This window comes from Stomoxys calcitrans, chromosome 4, assembly GCF_963082655.1.
Source record: "Stomoxys calcitrans chromosome 4, idStoCalc2.1, whole genome shotgun sequence".
NCBI lineage: Eukaryota > Metazoa > Arthropoda > Insecta > Diptera > Muscidae > Stomoxys > Stomoxys calcitrans.
In genome coordinates, this window is record NC_081555.1 from 156,898,209 (window position 1) to 156,910,531 (window position 12,323).

At 36.5% G+C, this 12,323-nt stretch overlaps 1 protein-coding gene across 5 annotated transcripts in view; it reads left to right on the forward strand.

Moving 5' to 3' along the window:
* The window catches only part of LOC106081969 (high affinity copper uptake protein 1), a 40,759-nt gene extending 29,091 nt beyond the window's left edge, over positions 1-11,668 (forward strand). For 3 of the 5 annotated variants that reach the window (XM_059366798.1, XM_059366800.1, XM_059366799.1), the window contains exons 5-7: positions 1,330-1,359; positions 6,029-6,079; positions 11,314-11,668. In XM_059366798.1, coding sequence (XP_059222781.1) covers positions 1,330-1,359; positions 6,029-6,079; positions 11,314-11,515 — 283 coding nt within the window. In that variant the 3' untranslated portion in view covers positions 11,516-11,668. The remainder of the gene's footprint in view (positions 1-1,329; positions 1,360-6,028; positions 6,080-11,313) is intronic. The other 2 variants (XM_059366801.1, XM_059366802.1) reach the window with 2 other exon arrangements.
* The last annotated feature ends 655 nt before the right edge of the window (positions 11,669-12,323 follow it).

Sequence of the window (12,323 nt, forward strand, 5' to 3'; positions counted from 1 at the left end):
AGACAGCATGCCGTTCGAAATCCCTGCTCTCGGTACAGAGGACGGCGGCTCTTAGGGTCATATCATCCTACCCGCAGCCGCAGTAATAGCAAGAATGGTTCCGATGGACCTATAGGCCATGGAGCGAGTCCAGCTCTACACCGAAACTGATCATATACGGGTCATACGAGAGGAGATTGTCGAGAGTTGGCAACAAAGGTGGACGAATGAGAATCTGGCCAGATGGACGCGGCGTCAACTATTACCTCACACAGCTGTTGACAGGCCATGGTTACTTCCGGAAATGCCTGCATAGAATGGGAAAATATCCTCTAAAAGGTACATTTATGGGGAGCTACAAATTGCAGACGATGTGAAACACACACTTTTCCATGGGTTGTAGGACGCAGGGAATTGGATACACCCACTTGCGACATTTTGACTGGGACAATAGTCCAGAGGATGCTGGAAGATAAAAGGAACTGTTTGGCGGTGATGAGATACGCCGAACAAGTCGATTTAGCCCTGTCCGTCCGTCTGTCGAAAGCATGCTAACTTTCGAAGGAATAAAGATAGGCACGACTACATTTTATTTGTGTCGATTGGTTGTGTATAGTGGAATGCTTCATTTGGAGTAGCTGCATCGGCAGTCGCGGACAATAAGCGTTACCAGGGGGAGGGTCTCAGTGAGAGGCTGTGCCTCGTTCCGGCTCTTGTCTAAATACTGAGTGGTGTCTATGATCCTTGATATGAAAAGGTGAGTTATTGGCGCCTTTAAATAACCAATGGCTAACATGTTCCCGTGGCGATTGGTCCCTTGGATCGAGACGAGTTTGTTCACCTACAGGCGCTTGACGAGTATCGAAAACTCCATATGCAAATGTTGTGGTTACAACCACAACAAAGAAAATGATACCAAAACTACCCATATCTGAAAGGATAGTATATTCTGGTGGGCCAGAGCGATATGTAATAAAATATCGGTCTCGGCCAACGTTTTAACGTGTTTTACTTGTTAATTTTTGTATTTCAAACTTAAAAAATTAAATTTTATTAATTTCTTTAATATGGACAATATTTTTTAACTTTGTACAAATTCCCACAATGTGTTGAGGGGTATTACAAAGGTCGGCCTTGACCGTCCAGTTTGTAATTATGATATCTTTATTGTAATATAAATAATACATCTTTACGTAAACATTTGTTTTTGTCTTTTGTGTCGACTTTTTCCCCCACCTTCCTGGAAACGAAATTCCCGTCACATTTCATCGCTTTTTGTCATACATGCACATAATTTTCATTGTATAAACATTTTCTTGCTAATCCCCTGCATCGTTCGTTCAACTACAGATATGTCGGAGAAGTTATTCATAAGCAACCGTAAGTACATGAAAACAAACAATTTGTTGTAAAAAATATTTAAAAATAGAATAGAATGAATTTAATAACTTGTTTAGAGTAGTTGTAATTGGCTGTGTTAAGATTTCAAATCCTACGGTTATGGCTATATATTCTCAAACATATAAAACGTAAAAATTGTTTTTGAGTTGATCACTTATGCTATTCTATCGTTTGAGTATAAACGTTTTAAATCTCAAATTGTCAAAAAAAAATGTAAATAACAAGAATACTTTGTTTTAGTTTATTTTAATTGTTTTATGTATTATGTATAGATATTATTTTCCCATATTGCGGTTGTCGAAGGTATAGTCGAACTTCAACATTTTGCCTAAATGGTTATTGAAGGCGATGGATTTCTTTAATCGAATTCGCTTGTCATCATTCCTAGTTGTTTAAATATTGGGTTGCCCAAAAAGTAATTGCGGATTTTTTAAAAGAAAGTAAATGCATTTTTAATAAAATTTAGAATGAACTTTAATCAAATATACTTTTTTTACACTTTTTTTCTAAAGCAAGCTAAAAGTAACAGCTGAGAACTGACAGAAGAAAGAATGCAATTACAGAGTCACAAGCTGTGAAAAAATTTGTTAACGCCGACTATATGAAAAATCCGCAATTACTTTTTGGGCAACCCAATAGTTTGGAGCTACTTTTAAATTATGTTACTTATTACTAGAGAGCGGATACATATGCAAATGCATATATTTTTTGGAGCTTCGGAAAAAAAAATTGAAAACAGAAATTTGTTTCATCGAATGTGGGTTTGGAAAACGCTAAGACATTTTTGCACATTTTATGCAAACTGCATATATTGCATATGTTTGCATATTTTTGGCATATTTTTTGCATATTTTGCATATATTTTGCACGCCAGTTATCGAAAATGGCTTAACCGATTAACGCTTATTTTTGTGTGTACCCTTATAATACTGAAACTGAAAAATACGAATCTGGTGTTAAGTTTGGGGTCAAGCTATTGGGTGATCCGCCCAACCCAAAAGGTTTTTGGCAAATTGGGACAATATCTGATTCAAATGTAAGGTATTTGGACACATGTCATCTAGACTCGACCGATGGGTATCTAAAATTTAGCTCCACAGTATACTAAGATATTACTTAGCACTAGAAAGACCAACCGGTCATAAAAGTAATCTTTAACGGAAATGCGTATACGGTACCTAAATGGACTTACCGGTCATTTTGGCCCCTTGTATAAAATAGTACCACTGTTCGTAAATTTTGTCAAAATACTACTTTAACCGGTTTGGTCCAAGTAGGTACATATATACAAATTCATGGTCTTTCTAGTGTTCAACACTAAGGTGTATTAAAGAAACGACTTCTTTTTTTTTTGCAAAACCCCAATACATTGAAAATGCGGAAGGCAAATTTTTAAAAATCTGATCAACTTAAATAATAGTGTCAATTTAAATGGGAGCTATAATAAGATATAGACCGATCTGTACCATATATCAAAGATCACAGATATTATAGTCTAAACACAACTCGTTGTGCCAAATTTCAGCCAAATCGGGTATTTAATACGGCTTTTATGGGCTTAAAACCTTAAATCGGGAGCTATGCTAAGATATAGACCGATCTGAACCTTATTCGGCACAGTTATCAAAGATCTAAACACAACTTGTTGTGCCAAATTGGGTAATAAATACGGCTTTTATGGGTTAAAACCTTAAATCGGGAGATCGGTATATATGGGAGCTATGCTAAAATATAGACCGATCTGAACCATATTCGGCATAGATATCAAAGATCTAAACACAACTCGTTGTTCCGAATTGCAGCCAAATTGGGTAATAAATACGGCTTTTATGGGTTAAAACCTTAAATCGGGAGATCGATATATATGGGAGCTATGCTAAGATATAGACCGATCTGAACCATATTCAGCACAGATATCAAAGATCTGAACACATCTCGTTGTGCCAAATTTCAGCCAAATCGGGAAATAAATACGGCTTTTATGGGCTTAAAACCTTAAATCAGGAGATCGTTATATATGGGAGCTATGTTAAGATATAGACCGATCTGAACCATATTCGGCACAGATATCAAAGATCTGAACACATCTCGTTGTGCCAAATTTCAGCCAAATCGGGTAGAAATACGGCTTTTATGGGCTTAAAGCCTTAAATCGGGAAATCGATCTATATGGGAGCTATGCTAAGATATAGACCGATCTGAACCATATCAAAAATCTAAAGACAACTCGTTGTGCTTATTTTCAGCGAAATTGGGAAATAAATACGGCTTTTAAGGGCCTAAGACCTTAAATCGGGAAATCGGTCTATATGGGAGTTATACTAAGATATAAACCGATCTGAACCATATACGGCACAGATATCAATGATCTAAACACATCTCGTTGTGCCAAATTTCAGCCAAATCGGGAAATAAATACGGCTTTTAAGGGCCCAAGACCCTAAGTCGGGAGATCGGTCTATATGGGAGCTATGCTAAGATATCAAAGATCTAAACACAACTCGTTGTGCCAAATTTCAGTTATTAATAAGGGTAATAAATACGGATTTTATAGGCTTAAAACCTTAAATCGGGAGATCGGTCTATCGGGAGATCGGTCTATATGGGAGCTATGCTATGATATAGACCGATCTTATTCGGCACAGATATCAAAGTTCTAAACACAACTCGTTGTGGCAAATTTCAGCCAAATCGGGTAATAAATACGGCTTTTAAGGGCCTAAGACCTTTAATTGGGAAATCGGCCTATATTGAAGATATACTAAGATATAGACTGATCTGAACCATATTCGGCACAAATATTTGGGAATTTAACACAATTCGTTGTGCCAAATTTCAGCCAAATCGGATAATAAATGTGGCTTTTATAGGCGTAAGAACCTAAATCGGGAAACCGGTACAAATTTGGTTTAAAGAGGACATTTATACCCACAAAAGTACTTAGAACCCAAACCATTACATCATTTCAGGTTCTAAACGTATCTATTTTGGCTCGTAAATTTTGCATATTTATACCCTACACCACTACTGTGGTACAGGGTTGTTGTTGTTGTTGTTGTAGCAGTGTGTTGTACACTGAGGCGGCAGCCCTTGCCGATGAAGGACTTCATCGGGTCAATCCGGTACATACAACCGGCTGCCTTGGGATTGTACAGGGTGTTATAACTTAGTGAATTAGTTTGTAACACCCAAAAGGAAGTGAGATAGACCCATTGATAAGTATACCGATCGACTCGGAATCACTTTCTGATTCGATTTAGCTATGTCCGTCTGTCTGTCCATGTTAATTTGTGTACAAACTACAGGTCGCGATTTTCATCCGATCGTCTTCAAATTTGGTATGGCCGTGTTTTTCGGCCTAGAGACGAAGCCTATTGAAATTTGGAAAAAAATCGCTTCAGATTTGGATATAGCTCCCATATATATGTTCGTCTGATTTGCAGTAATACTGCAATAAAATGGTCATTTGTCGCCCAATTCTCTGGAAATTTGTCAGGAAGGATTTTCTAATGACTCTCGACTTTACTGGTGAATTTCATGGAAATCGGTTCAGTATTAGTTATAGCACCCATATATATGTTCGCCAGATTTTGGGTAATTTGCAATAATGTTGCCATTTGTCAACCGTAGTTATTAATCGAAATTTGGCGGGAAGGATTTTCTTATGACTCCCGACATTACAAGTAAATTTCATAGAAATCGGTTCAGATTTGGATATAGCTCCCATATATATGTTCGTCCGATTTGCAGTAATACTGCAATAAAATGGTCATTTGTTACCCAATTCTCTGGAAATTTGTCAGGAAGGATTTCCTAACTGGATTTCCCTACTGGTGAATTTCATGGAAATCGGTTCAGTATTAGTTATAGCTCCCATATATATGTTCGTCAGATTTTGGGTAATTTGCTCGCCGAGGTTCATCAAAAATGGTTCAGAATTGGATATAGCTCTCACATTGTACTTATAGGGTAGGTGTAGGGTATTATACAGTCGGCACCGACCGACTTTTGGCCCTTCCTTACTGGTTTTTGCATATATCAGACATGACGTGAAAATTCGTTTTCTTACACCTAATAATGCTCAAATACAAATTTTGGTCAAAATCGGGACACAAACAAAAATTGCATATATATCCGCTCTCTACTTATTACAATATGATTCTATTGCATAATTCCACGGAATATGAAACTCACCTTCTACTACGTATGTTGTCGTTTTTTGTCTTCGAATACCGCAATATGGGCGATTGTCTATTTAATATTTTAAATATTTTTTCTTTCAAATATAACCTGAATTGCAAGATGGTGTAATGATTAAAAATATTATTGGGTTGCCCAAAAAGTAATTCCGGATTTTTTAAGAGAAAGTAAATGAATTTTTAATAAAACTTAGAATGAACTTTAATCAAATATACTTTTTTACACTTTTTTTCTAAAGCAAGCTAAAGTAACAGCTGATAACTGACAGATGAAAGAATGCAATTAACAGAGTCAAAAGCTGTGAAAAAATTTGTCAACGCCGACTATATGAAAAATCCGCAATTACTTTTTGGGCAACCCAATAAAAACAGTGTTGTTTGAAGAATTTTTTCCTTACCAAATTGTTAGACCCTATTTTAACAAAAAAAAAATCACTATCTTATTACAGATTTATAAAATGGTGTAACATGGATAAATTTAGCAGAAATGCTTTGTTGTGGCAAGTGTCATGATTATTGAATTTGTTATTCTATATTTTGTTCTTGTTAAATTCAGAAAATTGTTGTTACACCTTTTTGCATTTTATGTTATAATGTTATGTTTTTCCAAAACCATTTGTGTTGTATAGTATTTGTTTGTTCTAATTGTTTTAATGATTAAGATGGAATGTTTGCGAATGTATTGATCTTTCTATGGCTGTATTTTCTACTTCAGTAATAGAATTTTATCTTAAATCGCACTGTATTGTCAACTCAAATTTAGAGTCTAGAAAGGTTGTTGTTGTTGTTGTAATCACATTCGTATGTGGAGGTGACGTTCCTCGTAAGGTCCATACGTGAGCAAGCTCGGTTCGGTCTATTGGACTGATCGCCGCGGGAACATCATGACCAATAACTCACCTTAAAGCCGTGAGCCTTTGCCTCTCGACTTCTCACTGAGACTCTCCTCACGATACCGCTGATTGTCAACGACTGCAGTTGCAGCTACTCCGTATATGCAACCTGTTGCTGTTGTCGTAGCAGTGTGTTGTGTTCTATCTTTCGTCTGCTTGATTTTGTTGAGTATCCAGATCCAGGAGGCCACCGCAGCGCAGAGGTTAGCATGTCCGCCTATGACACTGAACGCCTGGGTTCGACCATCAGAGAAAAAAATTTCATCGGTGATTTTCGCCCATTAATGTTGGCAACATTTGTGACGTACTTTCGTTCTTTTTTTCTTGACGAACACACACACCATGAAATTACCGATAGAACAGCGCCAAACAAACCAAAAGAAGTTTGTCCCTGTTCCTTAGTGGAATATTCATGGACAAAATTTGTTGTTGTATTTGTATCCAGATCCGGAAACTCTGAGACCCTGAGGGATCTGGGCCTGAGTTGAGTGGGTCTGACTGGGCTGTTAAACAGGTGACGTGTATCGTGTGGTCCCTGGTTCCACAATCGGGACATACATCTAGCACGTCGTCATCAATCCCTGCTCATAAAATTTGGATTTGTATTCGGACTGTGCTATAATCTTCTGCGGTTCCTCGTTAATTTCCAATTTCAAGTTGCGACATGTCTTCCATTAGATTTCCCCTTTTATGAACCATTTCAGGTGCTTATTCATAGAGCTATCTGGCTGAAGCATTCTCTTTCATTCGCACAACATGGCTCAGCCAACGTTAGCCATGGTCTATCTATTGGGTTGCCCAAAAATTAATTGCGGATTTTTTAAAAGAAAGTAAATGCATTTTTAATAAAACTCTAAGTTTGAACTTTAATCAAATATACTTTTTTTCTAAAGCAAGCTAAAAGTAACAGCTGATAACTGACAGAAGAAAGAATGCAATTACAGAGTCACAAGCTGTGAAAAAATTTGTCAACGCCGACTATATGAAAAATCCGCAATTACTTGTTGGGCAACCCAATACTATAAAATTTTGCTTTTAATGCTTTATCCTTAAATATTATATTCCCTTTTTCAAAATAAACATGATTTCATACAAATTTCACTTTCGCTCATTCTCAACGAGCAATATATAACAACAATTTAAAGGCAAAAACTTTTGTAGCTATAGCTTAATGAGTGTTATTATTGTCTATACCATTTTAAAGGACCTAAATGGTTAGTACTAAAGGGTGATTTTTTTGAGGTTAGGATTTTCATGCATTAGTATTTGACAGATCACGTGGGATTTCAGACATGGTGTCAAAGAGAAAGATGCTTAGTATGCTTTGACATTTCATCATGAATAGACTTACTAACGAGCAACGCTTGCAAATCATTGAATTTTATTACCAAAATCAGTGTTCGGTTCGAAATGTGTTCATTCACCGTAACGTTGCGTCCAACAGCATCTTTGAAAAAATACGGTCCAATGATTCCACCAGCGTACAAACCACACCAAACAGTGCATTTTTCGGGATGCATGGGCAGTTCTTGAACGGCTTCTGGTTGCTCTTCACTCCAAATGCGGCAATTTTGCTTATTTACGTAGCCATTCAACCAGAAATGAGCCTCATCGCTGAACAAAATTTGTCAAAATTTGAACACATTTCGAACCGAACACTGATTTTGGTAATAAAATTCAATGATTTGCAAGCGTTGCTCGTTAGTAAGTCTATTCATGATGAAATGTCAAAGCATACTGAGCATCTTTCTCTTTGACACCATGTCTGAAATCCCACGTGATCTGCCAAATACTAATGCATGAAAATCCTAAACTCAAAAAAATCACCCTTTATATATTTCTATTGTACAAAATCGTCTAAGATTTTTTTTTATAAAGCTTCGTCCAAAGTTTTTTTTTAAAAATCAAACCACAAAGCCTAATTTTGACAAAATTTCTATTTTCATTTTTTGACAAATTTTTCACAAAAAAATTCCATTTTGACTTAAATTTTCGAACATTAAAATTCAAATTTCTACTAAATATCATGAAAAAATGCATATACCCTACTCCACTATTGCGGTGCAGGGTATTATAACTTAGTGCATTTGTTTGTAACACCCAGAAGGAAGAGAGATAGACCCATTGATAAGTATACCGATCGACTCAGAATCACTTTCGGATTCTATTTTGCTATGTCCGTCTGTCTGTTCGTCTGTCCTTGTTAATTTGTGTACAAACATTGTACATTTTCATCCGATCGTTTTCAAATTTGGCACAGGCAGGTTTTTCGGCCTAGAGGAAAAAAATCGTTTCAGATTTTGCCCATGAACATTCCACGTCCAGTCCGATTCAAGTTTAAGCTCAATGATAAGGGGCCTCCTTTATATAGCCGAGTCCGAATGGCGTGCCGCAGTGCGACACCTCTCTGGAGAGAGTTTTACATGGCATAGTACCTCACAAATGTTGCCAGCATTAGGAGGGGAAAATCACCACTGAAAATTCTTTCTGATGGTTTCGCCATGATTCGAACCCAGGCGTTCAGCGTCATAGGCGGACATGCTAACCTCTGCGCTACGGTGGATATAGCTCCCATAAATATGTTCGCCCGATTTGGAGTATTGCAAATTGCAAATTTTGCCCATGAACATTCCACTAAAGAACAGGGGCAAACTTCTCACATATCAATGAGTGCAGTCCGATTCAAGTTTTAAGCTCAATGATAAGGGGCCTCCTTTTTATAGCCGAGTCCGAACGGCGTGCCGCAGTGCGACACCTCTATCGAGAGAAGTTTTACATGGCATAGTACCTCACAAATGTTGCCAGCATTAGGAGGGGAAAACCACCGTTGAAAAGTTTTTCTGATGGTCTCGCCAGGATTCGACCCAGGCGTTCAGCGTCATAGGCGAACATGCTAACCTCTGCGCTACGGTGGAGTAATAATGCAATAAAATCATCATTTGTTAACCGATTCTCTCGAAAATTGGTATGATTTAGATTATCTTATAACTCTCGACATTTTGTGTGAATTTCAAAAAAATCGGTTCAGATTTAAATATAGCTCTCATGTATATATATTGCCCGATTTTCACTCCTAGAGCCACTGCAAGCGCATTTATTGACCAATCTTGCCAAAATTTAGCTCAACGCTTTCCTCGACGACTTTTACAATATCTAAGAAGTTTGGTCGAAATCGGTTCTGTTTTAGATATAGCTCCCATCTCCGATTTTGAGTGATATTGCTATAAAGTGCTCATTAGTTAACCGATTCTCTCGAAATTTGACTGGAAGGGGTTTCTTATGACTTGTAATATTACTGGTGAATTTCATAAAAATCGGTTTAGTTATAGATATAGCTGCCATATATGTATATCGCCCGATTTTCAGTTCTAGAGCCACTGCGAGTGCATTTATTGACCAATATTGCCAAAATTGTGCACAACGCATTCTTCGATACCTACCACAATATCTAACAAGTTTGGTCAAAATCGGTTCAGATTTAGCTCCCATATAAATATATATTTTCGTCAGATTTTGGGTTATTTGCAAAAATTTTTATTATTTGTCAACAGTAGGTATAACAGTTTGAACATATTTATTGGGTTGCCCAAAAAGTAATTGCGGATTTTTCATATAGTCGGCGTTGACAAATTTTTTCACAGCTTGTGACTCTATAATTGCATTCTTTCTTCTGTCAGTTATCAGCTGTTACTTTTAGCTAGCTTTAGAAAAAAAGTGTAAAAAAAGCATATTTGATTAAAGTTCATTCTAAGCTTTATTAAAAATTCATTTAGTTTCTTTTAAAAAATACGCAATTACTTTTTGGGCAACCCAATATTTACTTTGCTCGAAATTTGATACGGGTTGTTTGATAAACCATCTGAAAACAACCGCCGGGGTCCATCAAAATTGGTTCAGAATTAGATGTAGCTCCCACTTTGTACTTCTAGGGTAGGTGTAGGGTATTATAAAGTCGGTTACGGCCGACTTTTGCCTTTCTTTTAGTTGTTTTTTTTCCAAAGTGGAGTCAAGTTAAATGACCATTAGAATAATGTTTGGCGAAAATATTTGATTATTGAAAAGTTACTGAAAAGAAATTGCCTCATCAACAGATTCTTGGATATAGACATAGCACCCATAAGTAAACGTTCTACTAACTGCTGAGGCTCCCGGCTCTGCCGCTCATTTTTGTGATACTCATTCGACCATTCTATGCAATTTGCATATGTGATGCTGAAAGACCACACAGAACAACATCCACTCTCACCTGGCTTTGTTTAACTTGGTTTTCCATCCACTGCTGAAGTGGACGTATTGTTGTTGTCATATGAAACCTTTTGCTTTGTTCATTTCCATTCCATTTGTCCCTTGTAGCATGCCAAAGACAGCATTGCTGTCTATAGTAACTTTTCAATAATAAAATCTTTTCGTTTAGCATAATTCTCATGGTCATTAAGCTTGAATCCACTTTGGAGAAAATATACATGACCGGCCTGTAACAGGCTTACATAACTAATTTGCTTTATTTAAAAGTTTTGTTGGACAATTTTTCGAAATTTCGATAATTATGACCACCTTATCTTTTTACAAAATTGTATAACCTACACTCGATCCAATGCAAAATTTTGCCTATGACATCCCCACTGTTAGTTTACATTTTCATGGAATATAAAAAAACCAAAACTAATAGCGTGTGACATGCAACGAATTTCTTGTGATGTTTGGCATTTTTACCACACTATTGTTGTCGTCACAGTATTATATGTAGAACTAACTAAACTAAAACTAAACTTTACTATCTATTTATAACCGCCCAGTATATAAAACGGCCCACAACTAATGCTATATTCATATTATTACAGGCCAACAATGTTCTCGCTGAATCACTTTATTCAGACTGCTTTGCATATGGTACAGGTTACAGTATCCTTCCTACTCATGTTGATATTCATGACCTACAATGTGTGGCTGTGTTTGGCCGTTGTTGTGGGAGCTGCCGTCGGCTATTTCCTTTTCTGCTGGAAGAAATCCGTAATTGTGGATGTAACTGAACATTGTCACTAGCAAAAGACCCATTATGAATGTTGGGAAGCTGCTTGGCGACCAAAGCGAGGAATGCAGCTGGCGCGTGACAACGCAACTTCAATGCAACGTCAGCTACTTATAAACGATGACCTACAATAGACAAACAAAACAAAACAACAAAACAAACAAACATTAACAACAACTTACACGCTAAACTCCCAACAACTCTCCAAAATATTAAAAACTAAAACAAAACACTTCCAAGGATTCCAAGAGTTATCTAGAGGAAATGCAAACTTTGCAGAAAACAAACTATGCTAAATGCTATATATATATATATACAACATACACCTTTATTGTAAAAAAAAATGCAAAACTATGGAACAATTATTATCCGATTGCTATGGCATCTGAGAGGACTTGTGCATCTATGACCCTATACCCAGCGTGCTAGCGTCAATACAAAACAGTTGTGGCGATATCGGTGTTAATTGCTCAAATTATCGAAATATTGAAATTTTCTTAAGACTAAATATAAGATAATTTTATGATATAAACTGTGAATTTGTAAAAAAGAAATTTGTTATATAGACAAGCAACTATTATTTTTTTTTCTATTATTGTTAAAAATTATATATATACAAACATTATAGATAAATGCATTAAGTTTGTTAAGTTCAAATAAAAAAACAAAACACATGTACAATAAAATAAAAACTTTTATCATATATAAAATAGAAAAGACAATGCAACGAGTGATTGTTTATGAGTTTTGTTTTTCGAGGTGGTGGCACTGGTTAATAATTGTGTCCAAACTTGATCTGAAAAAGTGAAAAGTGTTCAATAC